Source organism: Festucalex cinctus, chromosome 18 (genome assembly GCF_051991245.1).
Source record: "Festucalex cinctus isolate MCC-2025b chromosome 18, RoL_Fcin_1.0, whole genome shotgun sequence".
NCBI lineage: Eukaryota > Metazoa > Chordata > Actinopteri > Syngnathiformes > Syngnathidae > Festucalex > Festucalex cinctus.
Genome location: NC_135428.1, coordinates 11,522,958 through 11,536,704, shown reverse-complemented (window position 1 = coordinate 11,536,704; position 13,747 = coordinate 11,522,958). Strand labels below are relative to the sequence as shown.

The following is a 13,747-nucleotide window of genomic DNA, read 5'->3' as shown; positions in this document are numbered from 1 at the left end:
TCAGTTATTTGTGTGCTTTTATTGTGAAATTCCTCACAGGATCAACTGAGCATGTTCAAAACGAGCGAGGCTGAAACAAAAGTGCCGTAGACAAAAATCACAACACGAGTGTCGAAAATGACAACAAAGCGCAAAAGAGTCGAATCCCAAAGCTCCCGATGATGTCATCGCTTGTGGGCGTCACGTTTTTTTTTTTTTTTGCACATGCGCCCCCTGCTGGTTGTCACATGTAAGGCACTTCTGACGCTTTTCTATGGCGACCATTCACATTAGACTTGATGTGTGTGTTGAGGCGCTACGCTGACGTGCTACGCTAACCTGCTATGCTAACAAGCTACGCTAACATTTAGCTTAGAAGCCGAGCATTTTGGCACGTGACGAGTTAAAGTTGGTGATGTTGATGAAGGAAGCGCTGATGATGTGCTTTTTCTGTGAGGTCACGGTGAGGAAGAGGACTGATTGGCTCTCAGCACGTCTCTCCCAGAATCCTGTGCAGTTCCTCGGGCAGGACGCGACCCTCTTCGTCGCGGCTCTCGTTCCTCACCAACCTGAAGCCAGCACGTGTATTAATGAACACAAAAGGCAGACAAGCGCGCACACACACACAGATCACTGACCACATTCCGTCCTCGTCGTGGCGCAGCAGCTGGATGACGTCGCCACAGGTGAAGATGATGTCATCAACGCTCGCCACACTGCTGGCCACCAGGACTCGGTAGCGACCCGCCACCTGCGGCGCAGCAAACGGGAATGACGGCTCAGCCAGCTAGCAAAGATACGAAATGAACGGCAAAGCGTTTCGAGCACCCACCAGGGGTGCGGGCTGGTCGTCTTCTCCCACGTCACCCTCCTCGTCTGATTCGGACGCGTTGGAGCCATCCGTAGCACCCCAGTCCTCCAGGCCATCGCAGATAGCCACCGAGTGCGCTGCTGCCGGCCAGGCTGTGGGCGGGGCGGTAGAAAGATAGAAATGTGGCAAAATACAACAATGTTGGCTAATGCTAAGGAAATTTGGATTATCCACCCATCCGTTGTCATGACTGCTTATTCCCCACAAAGGTCGCGGGGGTGCTGGAGACTATCTCAGCTGGCTATGGGCAGTAGGCGGGGGACACCCTGGAACTGGTTGCCAGCCAATCGCAGGACACAGAGACGAACAACCATCCACACTCACAAGCACACCTAGGGACAATTCGGAGCGCCCAATTAGCTTGCCATGCATGTCTTTGGAATGTGGGAGGAGACCGGAGTACCCGGAGAAGACCCACGCAGGCACGGGGAGAACATGCAAACTCCATCCAGGAAGGCCGGAGCCTGGACTCGAACCCCAGTCCTCAGAACTGGGAGGCGGACATGATAACCAGTCATCCGCCGAAATTTGGATTAATGCTAGGAAAATAAGCCTTTAATATAAAATTTAGCATTCAATACTAAGGAAGTTAGCATTCTATGCTAAATAAGTTAGCATTCGATGCTAAGGCATTCTATGCTAAGGAAGTTAGCATTCAATGTTATGGAAGTTAGCATTCAATGCTAAGGAAGTTAGCATTCTATGCTAAATTAGTTAGCATTAAATGCTAGGGCATTCCATGCTAAGGAAGTTAGCATTCAATGCAAACCTTTAACACGAAGAAAGTTAGCATACAATGCTAAGGATGTTAGCATTCAATGCTAAGGAAGTTAGCATTATATGCTAAATGAGTTAGCATTCAATGCTAGGGCATTCTATGCTAAGGAAGTTAACATTCAATGCAAACCTTTAATTCGAAGAAAGTTAGCATTCAATTCTTAGGATGTTAGCGTTCGGTGCCAATGAAGTTAGCATTCTAACCTAAGGAAGTTAGCATTCAATGCCAAGGAAGTTTGGATTCATGCTAAGAGGTTAACCTACAATACAAAAGAAGTTAGCATTCAATGCTAAGGAAGTTAGCATTATACGCTAACGAAGTTTTGCTTACTCTTATAACATGTAGTTTCCGTTAGTTTTCATTTTATAAAAAGCATTTTCATGTTTATTTTTTTTTGTTAATTTTACTAATGTGATTTTGCAAACGTGTGCGGGTGCACGCGTACTCACCGCGTCGGGATGAGCGCCCCGCAGGGTCCGAGTGGGCGGGGCTGGTGTTCACAGACTCCTCCCATCTGGTGGGGTGGGCGTGGCTGGAGGCGGAAGAGCTGCGAGTGACAGGAAGACACCCTGAGCAGCCTCCCCACCACACGCACGCCTCTGACGCGCTGGATGCCACACGCGAGATTAACGACAACACACCACAACGAACGACACGTCACCAGGAGCATTCAAGACTTGTGTGTGGCGGTCATGCGGCAGGAGGAGGGGCTTAAGGGGAAGTAGGCGAGCGGAGTGTGTTTGCGCACAGGTCATGCTACACATGCAGGTGTGTGCGGGGTCACCTGTCTGAGATGAGGGTGTCTGAAATAAAAAAGCACGCTCATGTTAGCTTGCATTTGAGGTGGAAATACTCGCAAAATCATAATACTCATTTAGTCAAAAGACACATGAGGAATACTTTCATAAAGCACATTATTCATTCACAACACACACCATTCACTCATTCACAAGACGGGTCGTTAGTTATCAAAACATGATTTCATTCATAATACACATATTCATTCACAAGGCACAGAGTTAATTTGTCACACATATAATTCATCAAATGTATGAATTTAGAATTAACGCAAATCTTGTTTTGTTTCCCGTTGCCTTTGTGTTGCCTTCCAGTTGTGTGCGCTTTCTTCCTGCTGTGCACGCATTGGCCTCTTGAGGGCGGTGTGGTGTACATGAGCAGTTAACGCAATTGGACAGGACAATGACCATAAAACCCCAATGAAGAAGAAAGCATGGCAGGAAGAAGATTTAAATGTTTTGGATCAAAGAATGAGTGGGGAAGAAAGATGTAAGAAGAACCGACAAAAATTGAAGAACACTGCTGATGCGAGGGTGCATTGACAAACAAGACAACAAGTCCAAGTTGACAGGTAAGACACATCAGTCAAATCAAACTCCTGAATACGAAATACATCTAAATTCCTTAACACGTTACCTTTGTGCAGCTGACTGATGATCTTTTGGATCTCTGTGAGCCAGGTGACCTTCACCTCCATGCTGGGAGCCTGTGCTCACAAATGAAATAGGAGGACTAAAAAAGCAAATGAGGGAAAAGACAACAAACGACGTTGTCCCCCCCGTCTCCACTCATGTTTTTATACGGTATGTAAATGTATTCAGATTAAAATACAGGTTTTGTGTGGGTAGAGTGTGACGATGAGGAGGCGTACCTGCAGGATGTAGACTTCCTGTGTTCCTCTGTGGCAGAGTTCAAACTTCTTGGCGTCGCCTTTGACGTTTTCTGTTACGCTAACTGAGTTCATCTGAGCAGATAGGCGATAGATATATTAAGAACATACCATTTTTTTTTAGGCCGAATGGATGAATAATATAGCTTTTTGGTCCTCTAGCACTTCCCAATAATAACGATATGAATTACAGACAGAACATTTGTCTTGTAAGATGTCATTTTGCATTTGTTGAACTTTACAACACAGAAAAATCAGCAAAATCAGTCGTCATGATGAGATTTGAAGTCGTCATAATGAGATTTGTAATCTCATTATAATAAGATTTAAGAGATTTGTAGTTGTCATGAGATTTGAAGTAGTCATGATGAGATTTGAAGTAGTCATGATGAGATTTGAAGTTGTCATGACGAAATTTGAAGTCATAACGAGATTTATAGTCGCTATGATGAGATTTAAAGTAATCAAGATGAGATTTTAAGTGATCATGATGAGATTTGTCATCTTGTCATAATGAGATTTAAAGTCATCATGATGAGATTAAAAGTCATGATGAGTTTTGAAATTGCCATGACGAAATTTGAAGTCATGACGAGATTTATCGTCGCTATGATGAGATTTAAAGTCGTTAAAATGAGATTTTAAGTCATCATGATGATATTTGGAATCTTGTCATAATGAGATTTAAAGTCATCATGATGAGATTAAAAGTCATGATGAGTTTTGAAATTGCCATGACAATATTTGAAGTCATGACGGGATTTATCGTCACTATGATGAGATTTAAAGTCGTCAAGATGAGATTTTAAGTCATGATGAGATTTGAAGTCGTCATAATGAGATTTGAAATCTCTTAAGATTTTTACGGCCATGTTTAGATTTGTAGTTGTCATGATGAGATTTTAAGTCCTCAAGATGAGATTTTAAGTCATGATGAGATTTGAAGTTGTCATGACGAAATTTGAAGTCATATTGAGATTTATAGTCGCTATGATGAGATTTAAAGTCAACAAGATGAGATAAAAAGTCATGAGATTTGAAATTGTCATGACGAAATTTGAAGTCATAATGAGATTTATAGTCGCTATGATGAGATTTAAAGTAATCAAGATGAGATTTTAAGTCATGAAGAGATTTTAAGTCATCATGTTGAGATTTTGAATCTTGTCATAATGGGATTTAAAGTCATCATGATGAGATTAAAAGTCATGATGAGTTTTGAAATTACCATGACGAAATTTGAAGTCATGACGAGATTTATCGTCGCTATGATGAGATTTAAAGTCGTCAAGATGAGAGTTTAAGTCATGATGAGATTTTAAGTCATCATGATGAGATTTGGAATCTTGTCATAATGGGATTTAAAGTCATTATGATGAGATTAAAAGTCATCAAGATGAGATTTAAGTCGTCAAGATGAGATTTTAAGTGATGATGAGATTTTAAGTCGTCAAGATGAGATTTTAAGTCGTCAAGATGAGATTTTAAGTTGTCATGATGAGATTTGAAATTGTCATGACGAAATTTGAAGTCATACATAACGAGATTTATAGTCGCTATGATGAGATTTAAAGTCATCAAGACGACATTTGAAGTCATGACGAGATTTATCGTCACTATGATGAGATTTAAAGTCATCAAGATGAGATTTAAGTCGTCAAGATGAGATTTTAAGTCATGATGAGATTTTAAGTCGTCAAGATGAGATTTTAAGTCATGATGAGATTTTAAGTCATGATGAGATTTATAGTCGCTATGATGAGATTTAAAGTCATCAAGACGACATTTGAAGTCATCATAAAATTTGAAGTCGTCGTGAGATTTAAAGTTGTCATGACGAGATGAAGTCATGAGGTTTGAAGTGGTCATATTGAAATTTGAAGTCGTCAAGAGATTTGAAATCTCGTCACAGTGAGTTTTAAGGAGATCTCGTCATGACGAGATCTGAAGTCGTCACGATGAGATTTGATGTCGCGCGTACCCCGAGGCAGGACTTGAAGCTGTAGACGGGCGAGCGGTGACGGTCGTCGCGGCGCTTGCAGCACACCAGCGCTCGCTCGTAGAGGAAGACGTGGCGCTGGGCGCCTTTGAAGCGGGCCAGCTCCCGCATGCGCGCCGCCGCCCTCTTGTGGCTGGTCCACACGCTGAAGCTGCCTTGCAGAACCACACGGCCCAGCAGGCCTAGCTCGCCCTACCACACGGACAAAGTATGGGCTTTTTTTTTCTCTATTACTCATAGAAGTGACGTCGTATATAAAATAGTGCTTTGACGTCATCTGTGGTGTCTTGTAGCCAAGCAGTCATGTTGAAGTGACTTGACAGCCCCTACTGACGTTTGATTGACGGCTACCTGGTATCCGACGATGGCGTTCTGGTGCATGGAGTCGTTGACGGACTTGAGCAGGTCCAGCATGCAGTCCAGCGCCTCCTGCAGTTGCGCACGGTACTGCGGCTCCGTGCAGTGTTTGAGAAGCTCCTGCACACACACGCACAGGTGACACGCGTGTGAGGCGCGTGCGCACACTTTTCCGTCGGTGTGTGCGTGTGACGGGAAACCTTGAGGATCAGCTGGTACTTGGTGAGTCGCTGGATGGGTTTCAGGAGGTACGAGTCCAAAGACAGCTTGTGCTCCAGCTTCTTCTGGCACTCCTGCGAGGACGACACGCCGCAGACGCTTGACGTGTGCGCGTGGGCGTTAAGGTTTTAATTTACCGTACCAAAGCACGCACCTGGAAGAAGGCGGAGTCGGAGCACTGTTTCCATAAGGACTCGGATCGAGGCTTGTTTTGGCAGTAATGCTCGTACATCTGGAACTTCTCCTTCTACACGCGCATGTAAAGTAGTGTTAATTTCGTCAACAAAAACACATTATTCACCGGACTAAAACTAGACTAGACTAGACTAAAATCCTCATTAACTCTTTTACTGCCACACATGATCAAAAAAAAAAAGGCTTTGATTATTCACGTCATCCTTAAAAACGTTCTATTTCATCAGATTTCGTCACGTTTCATTGTAATTTCATTCACCGGCAGCCCATTGAAATGAGATACAATGCTGCCATCTGCTGGCCATGGTTAGTGAGTGTTTCTGATTCCACAACTCCTTGACCAGGCAGTGCTGCACTTTGATGCCCATTGACTGCCCACTGATTTAAAAACAAAACAAAACACATAGTTGACGTCATTTAACGTTTATGGAAGTATACATCGTAATTTTACTAATCGTTTTTGGTGGTCCAAGAGTTAATAAACAATGAGTGGGACTAAATCAGTGTACATATTCGTCGACTAATGAAGATGAGACGAAAATGTCCTTCACTTTATAAAAACTGGACTAAAATCTACGGATATTTTAGTTCATGAACAAAAACTAGAAAATTACATGATTTGTAAGATCTTGTCTGTAATTTGTCACATCTGTGACACTCAATTGACACACCGCACAAACACATGGGATAGACAGGTGAAAGGTTAAAAAAAAAAAAAAGTAAATTATAGTTCTAACTTAACATTAATCCAACGGCTATAACGTTCCAACAATTATAATGCGACTGCTAACTAATGCTAGCTAACTTACTAGCTAATAGCATGGAGCCATAGCATGTAATTGTGTGTGATGTTGTTTTTCCATCAAAAAGATGAGAACATTTTATGTGAAATTGTTTTAGATCCGAAAAGATTCAATAAATCTGCTGACGAAAAAAAAATATACAGGGGGAAAAATGGTTGTCCTGACTAAAACTAAACTAAAACATTGACAGTTTGTGTTGACTAAAACTACACGAATAAAATTACATTTTCTTGGACTAAAATAAAAACTAAAATGCTAGATTTAGAGTCGACTAAAAATGGTCTGAATAAAAATGGCATGAGGTTAACTAACCGTAATAAAAAACTAACAAGCGTGACTGAAATTGGACTAAAACTAAGACGAAATTTAAAAATGGCAGACAAAGTTAAGATTAATGTAAAGAGGATTTCCTGTGACCCGCTCGGTCTTCCTCACCCGCTGAAGGAAGCACTGTCCGACCCGCTCGGGAGTGTCCAGGCAGCGCTGGAGGTCCTGCAGGAAGGTTCTGGAAGCAGAAGGCATGTTGGCGTGCGGGCGTGTCAGCGTTGAAGGTGTTGAACGTACCTGCTGTGAAACTGGTAGATTTGTGGCATGTTTCCAAAAAGGACATCCTTGTGCCTGCGGAGAAGCGACGGCAGGAGGTCGCACATGGACGGGTCCTCCATCTCGGCTCTGTAGCCCTGAACGGGCCGGGAGGCGACACATCAACACGGACGGCGAACGCACAACAGCAAAAAGACGCACGAACACAAACGGGGAAATGCAGGAGAAAAAAAAAAAAAAAAAAAAAAAGCTCACCAGGAGAACAGCGAGGAGCTGGTCCACGTAAATTTTCTCGGTGGAGATGAGCTCCTTCATGATGCGACTGTACAGTTCAAAGGTCAAGTCAAAATATGTCAAGGCAAGGCCACCTTTGAGCTGCATATGCACCTTGTCACTTGCTCCGCCCCTTCCTCCACCTCAGAGTCGCTGTCGGGGGCGGAGCCATATAGAGAACTGCGGTTGCCTTGGTAGTCGTGCATCACTTCGATCTGCCGACACAAAAACAAATCTAATCTTTTTTTCTTTTTTTTTATAATAATTTTCCATGTCATCACTTTGACTCAACTTTCATCATATTACGATTTATGACTAAAAAATCTTGACGTATGTCCACAAACACCTTTCGGTGGTCACTGGTCCTCCTGGAGGTTCTCTTTCCAGGAAGAAGATCAAAAGAGAACCTGGAGTTGAGAAGGTTGAAGTCCACACCTGAAGACGTCACAGAACCAGATTTAAAGCACAACCAGATCCAGAATGAGACCAACATGTCGGATCTAGATCTTGAATGAGAATTAGATTCCGATCCAGAAGCAGAACCAGATGAAAAAACAGATCCAGGCCCGAATCCGAATGAAAACCAGATTTAGATTACAACTCAGTAGAACAAGATTCACATCCAAACCCAAAACAGAATCCAAATGAGAACCAGATTCAGATTTAGACTAAGATTCCGAACCAGAACTAGAACCTAATTCATATCGGGAATCTGGTCCAGAGACGGATTCATATTAAGATAATGAACCAGAAAGAGACCCAGAATAACATTTGATGAAGATTCAGAATCAGAAACAACTTGAATCAGATCCTTAACAGAATCCAAATGAGAAACAAAATCAGATGAGCTAGACTTAAATACATGAGTAGAGACAGATTCAAATCCATAACATAATGTGAATGACAACATGATCCAAATGTAGATTAAGATTTAGAGCCAGAATCAGAACCACATGCTACAACTAGATTGGGAATCTACAATCTGATCCAGAACCAGATTCATATTCAGATCATGAATCAGGGCTATTTTCAGATCCAGAAAAACAACCAGATTCTGATTCAGAAGCAGAGCCAGTTTGAAAACCAGATCCGGAACAGAATGAGCAGCATGCAATCAGAATCCCAATCAGATCCAATTTGAGAATGACTATCAGAATCAGAACAGGATTCCGAATTAGGTCATCCAGCGGGAAACCATCCAGTCACATGTTTAGCGATGTGGCAACGACGTGATGACGTTACCGTGTTTGGGCGAGAAGAGCGGCGCCTTGGCTCCGTGCTGCGCGGTTGATTCTGGGGATTCGGCTTCGGGCCGCGGCGCCACCGGCTGGATGGGTCTGACCCGCACGTCGGCCATCTTGTGAAGACACTGCTCTCGGTTGTGGATCATGGCCCGCATGGATGCCAGCTTGTCTGTCACCATGGAGATCTGACACTGGGCAAGGTCACATGATCGTGACATGAGGTATGATTGCTTATCTTATAGATGCCTTTTAAATCGACCTATGTGGCGCCCCATGACGATCTTTGACCTCACCCTGGCCCCCCTGCCCTCCGCCACTGACCTAGGAAGGCCGCTAGGGGGCGCTACCTGCAGCTGGGGTGTGAGAATGGCCTCAAACTCCAGACTGAGGACGTCCTGTTTGTTTTCCAGCACGTCTGGCGCCCTCTCCTGGTGGCAGCTCAGGCACTGCAGGGCCTCCTGAGCGCCTTCTCGGCTCTGGAAGCGGTCAACCATCTGACTGGCCAGCAGGTAGGCGCCCTCGTCGCACCAGCGCAGAGCCTGTACGCACGCGCACAATGCGAGTGATGCATGAACACAAACGCACGCACGCACGCGCTCACCTGGTCCAGGCGCACGAGCAGGTCCCTCGCTCGCGTTAGCGTCGCACGTTTGCCGCGCAGCCCCCCGTTGATGACGTCACAGTGATGACGCAACTCGTTGCAGCGCTGCATGATGAGCGCCAGGGCGTAATGATGGCGGGCGGCCAGCTGGTGGCCCTGTAACATCAGGACCTGAGCGCGGGACATCACCTCCTGCCCCCACGCACACACAAACTCGGCATGAGTGAGTGAGTGAGCGTGCGACCGTGTGTGTGTGCGCGCGTGCACGTGTGAGACCTCTGCCCGTTGCTCCAGAGCGTTTAGATCTTTGACGAACTGTTCGGCATGCAGCAGCGTGTTCCCCACGGCGGGGATGGCCTTCTCCTCCGCCGACATCTTCTCCAGCTCCTCCTCCATCTGCACACGAATGCACGGCTGATAGCGCAGGCGCGCGCGGGGGAACGTGAGCATTACACGCTCATGCGCGCACCTGCTGGAAGTTGCGCTCATAAAGCAGAAGCTGCTGGTACTGTTGCATCTTCAGGTGGTGCTTCTCGAAGAAGCCGTCGAAGGCCTCCTCCATGTCGCGCAGCTGACATAGCAGCCTGCGCGAGCACACACACATTTATTCCAATATCTCCGTCAGACTTTCTTTCGGGTGACCTCGCTGACCTTTGAACTGTGTCCAGGTCTGACTGGATGTCCTCCTGCTCCTCCACAGTGTCCTTCTTGGAGGCCTTCAGCGTCTCCAGGTTGTCCAGCAGGAGGCGTCCTTCCTTCAGCACCCCAACAATGTCCTCCTACAACGTAAGGCACCAACCCACTGATCTATGCTATGACTGGATAGCCGATAGGCCAAGACTTTTGAGGTTGCGAGGCCGCCATATTGCTCCTCCCAAGAAACGTTTCTCAGCATACGATCCTACACATTAACAGTATCGAAATTTGAGACAGTACTTTTTACAACTTGCCTTAAATACATGTCTAAATTTTATGCTTAACTCATTCACTCCCAAAAACGTATTTATACGTATTTATACGTTTTTTTAGGTTTTTGTTTCTTAGAGTTTTTGTATGAAGGCTTTGATGCAGTTTCTGACCTGAAGTCATCGCTTAAAGCGATGGTAGTCATTACAAAAAAAAAAAAAAAAAACGGCCAGCAGGTGGCAGCAAAGTATAAGCGATCAACCAGGTCCATGTTGCAACAAGCTCTTTTTTCCAGTATTTTCAAAAGGTTTGTGAATAATGATGAAACGTAGCTAATACTAATGCTAATTGTTACAAAACATAAAAACAAAAAATATACCGTACTCTTATTTTTTTTTTATTTGTATTTTTTTTATTCCTTTCTGCCATTTTTTATATGATGTCTAGTTTCGTTTCCATAGTAATTGCTTTTCTTTTGGCTGGACCAACATTGATAGAAGATGTAGCTTTTCTTCTTTGATGATGATGTGAAAAAAAGAGGGCGAAAAAGTCAAAGAGACTCCCACAAGTGCACAAGCGTTAGCACTAGCTAAGGGCTAAATAGTGGATGAGGGGAAAACACTGCGGGCTATGTGGCGGATGAGGAGCCAAAATGGCGGATGGGGCCAAAGTGGCGGACCAGGTGTAACCGTTGTAAAGGCGAAACGCCTTAGGTCGAGTGTGACTTAACTCGAAGACACCCTGAAGTTTATACAGTAGTCTGCTCACAAAGTGGGAGTAACAAGATGGCCGCCCTGTGACTTCAACGGTTTGCACTGGCGCAGTTGGGCTATCGGCTATCCAGTCATATTACAGGTCAGTGCAACAACCGCACAAGCTAACCAGGAGAGCCGCCGCACACCTTCATGTGCCGATAGCGCTGCGTGTGCGAGCGTAGCAGGAAGTCGACGGCGCCGGCCTCGTCCGGAAGTTCGCCATCCGACAACTCGGAGCCGAAGCCTTGCAGGAGGTGAGCCACTTCCTTCACCGTCACGGCGAACGTCTCGATGGCCTGCACGAACACAAACACACATTGAGGAATATTGACAAAATAATGATACGCACATCAGCATGTCTAGTACAAGTAGCATAAGCCGTGCCTATTGTCATGCTACGCTAACACGCTAACAAACATAAAGAAGACTGACGAGTGAGCCAATTGCCTTAACAGCCAAACCAATTCAAATCCCTAAAAGTTGATTTTGTCTGTGAATGCTAGCTAACGTGCTAGCATGAGTAGGGATAGAAAGTACCGATACCAGATATTGTTATCAGGTGATACCAGGCTTTATTTATAGTAATAATAATAATAATGCCTCAGGTTTATATACACAGTAAATTATGTACTGTAAATTTGACTCCATTTATAAAGGGACCAAATAGACACAGTTTTAGAGTAGGCTAAGATTTACACTAGGAAGAGAGTAAAATAAAAAAAATAAAATAAAAGTCACTCAAGGGTTGAGGAAATGATCTGTCATTGTTTTTGGGGGGTAAATGTCATCTATCAAAATACTAACGGAATCGGTATTGGTGACTACTTAAGAAAAAAAAATGATGTCGATCATGCCTGTTCGTTTACCGAGCGCAGGACGATCCAGTCGCTTCGACAGCGCTCCGCGATGCCTCCGCCGCCGCACGAGTCTGACGTCAGCCGGTTGTCGTCGATGTAGCGAAGCAGGTCGCCCACCGAGCGCAGCATAACCACCTGAAAACACGCCAGCGCGCCGCGTCACCACAAAACACGCACACGGGCGCGCTATCGCGTCGACTCGCAGGTACCGGCATCTTGAGCAGGAAGTCATCCTGGCTGAAGCGGAAGCCCAGGTCGGTGCTGGAGGATGGGCTGGGGGCGGAGCTTAGCAAGGTGGAGGGGCGGAGAACCAGCACCAGGTGCAGGTTGCCGGGAAATGACGTCTGAGGGGGGGAAGCAATTGTTAAACAGCAGAAGGACTCCTTCCTGCTTGTTCATCATCTCTCTCTCTCTCTCTCTCTCTCTCTCATATATTCAAAATGTTAATATATGCTTTTGGCTAGGGCGTGACATGCCAAGCTTTTTTCTTTTTTCTTTTTTTGTTAAAAAAAAAGCACAATATTGTGCTTTTGTATATAACAGCAATGTATATAACCCACCTACAATCGCTAATAATATGGAGGCACTTACTTGCTAATGCAAGCACACATTGATCGCTTCACAAGCAAATTAGGTTCCCCTTCATCTGACAATTAGCATCGATTTTAAACATAGAAGGCCAAAACATACCCAATGAAAATTAAATTGCACTAATAAACTAGCGACATGCCAAGCTTGCATCCACCCAGTCAGCATGTTGTGACATCACACGCATCCACACACGCGCACAAATGGAGCCGCGTCACGTGACTCATCAGTCTGCAGCGCTACCACTCACACACGCACTTTTTCAAGGTGACGCGCACGTGTGCGTGTGTGTTGCAGCATCTGTACAGCACAACCTCATGCATCCGCCGCCTCATTTTTCCGCCAGCGCCCAAGAACAACGCCAGACCTCCCCCTCTACTTTTTATTATTATTATTTGCCGGAGCTTACCGCGGCGCGACGCAGACGCGGGAAGCCCCACTGCGGCTTGGACTCGGCCATCGGTGCCGCTCGGTTCTGTTGTGTTATTCGGAAGTCGGCAAGTTGCAGCGGGACGGGACGAGGACGTGCTAAGTGTGCATGCGCACGCGCATGGATCCTCCCCGCAGTGTCCTAACAGGAAGGGAGGGGAGGGCCAGGAGAAGAAGGGGGGTGTTGAGGGAGGTGCTCAGGCCTCTGCAGCAGAGACGCACCTGACCTGACCACGTCCAACTGATGTCACAGTGACGTCACTGTGATGCCACCAGACGCGTTTGAAAAAGGAAACAAGAAGCTGGAAGTCAGACATGCACACATCCACTAGATGGCGTTGTATCAGCACACACACACACAGACCTGCGCTTCTCAATTATTTACTGTTACGCCCCCTAGGAAGAAGAAAATATTTTTGCTCCACCCCAACTCTCCTAAATAGTATAATTTGTCTCTAAAATGTTTATTGTTAAGTACGCCTCTGGATTATATTGCATCCTTAAGAACATTAATGAAATATAGATCAACTTAAAGCAAAGAATAACTTTATAAGTGTTTTTTTAGCCTAAGATAGATTTAAAGTGCATCAGCACCTCTCCCACCTACAGTCGAGGATGTGCAATTACACTTTATTTTTTGTAAGGCAGAAAAAAAAAAACATG

The 13,747-nt window shown here is 45.0% G+C and overlaps 1 protein-coding gene and 1 long non-coding RNA gene across 5 annotated transcripts; one reads left to right on the top strand and one right to left on the bottom strand.

Annotated features, from left to right (window-relative positions):
* On the bottom strand, positions 1 to 13,235 carry LOC144005995 (proto-oncogene DBL-like). Of its 4 annotated transcripts, XM_077504599.1 has the most exons (26): positions 13,065 to 13,235; positions 12,277 to 12,411; positions 12,077 to 12,202; positions 11,357 to 11,506; positions 10,201 to 10,328; positions 10,019 to 10,133; positions 9,826 to 9,945; positions 9,550 to 9,741; positions 9,296 to 9,487; positions 8,947 to 9,139; positions 8,051 to 8,139; positions 7,819 to 7,919; positions 7,687 to 7,753; positions 7,453 to 7,568; positions 7,324 to 7,393; positions 6,045 to 6,137; positions 5,872 to 5,964; positions 5,666 to 5,791; positions 5,297 to 5,506; positions 3,298 to 3,390; positions 3,063 to 3,132; positions 2,413 to 2,431; positions 2,078 to 2,175; positions 812 to 942; positions 618 to 730; positions 1 to 548 (listed from the first exon to the last, which is right to left on the bottom strand). In XM_077504599.1, the coding sequence occupies exons 1-26, from the start codon at positions 13,113 to 13,115 to the stop codon at positions 467 to 469; spliced, it is 2,973 nt and encodes a 990-aa protein (XP_077360725.1). In that variant the 5' UTR covers positions 13,116 to 13,235; the 3' UTR covers positions 1 to 466. The 4 variants fall into 4 exon arrangements, 1 of the variants encoding a protein (XP_077360725.1); XR_013279718.1 differs by lacking the exons at positions 1 to 548; positions 618 to 730 and having other exon boundaries at positions 918 to 942; positions 2,290 to 2,431; positions 3,063 to 3,158; XR_013279716.1 differs by lacking the exons at positions 1 to 548; positions 618 to 730 and having other exon boundaries at positions 919 to 942; positions 2,290 to 2,431.
* Positions 2,869 to 5,501, top strand: LOC144006006 (uncharacterized). Its single transcript, XR_013279720.1, has 3 exons — positions 2,869 to 2,997; positions 3,073 to 3,229; positions 5,307 to 5,501. It is a non-coding gene; the product is annotated as an uncharacterized LOC144006006 (long non-coding RNA).
* Positions 13,236 to 13,747: the final 512 nt, after the last annotated feature.

Excerpts from the sequence above, each read along its gene's own strand:
- LOC144005995 (XM_077504599.1), bottom strand. The coding sequence starts at position 13,115 with ATGGCCGAGTCCAAGCCGCAGTGGGGCTTCCCGCGTCTGCGTCGCGCC. Across the intron at positions 11,507-12,076 it reads ACTGGATCGTCCTGCGCTCG|GCCATCGAGACGTTCGCCGT; the intron begins GTAAACGAACAG and ends GTGTTCGTGCAG. Across the intron at positions 7,394-7,452 it reads ATCTACCAGTTTCACAGCAG|AACCTTCCTGCAGGACCTCC; the intron begins GTACGTTCAACA and ends TTCTGCTTCCAG.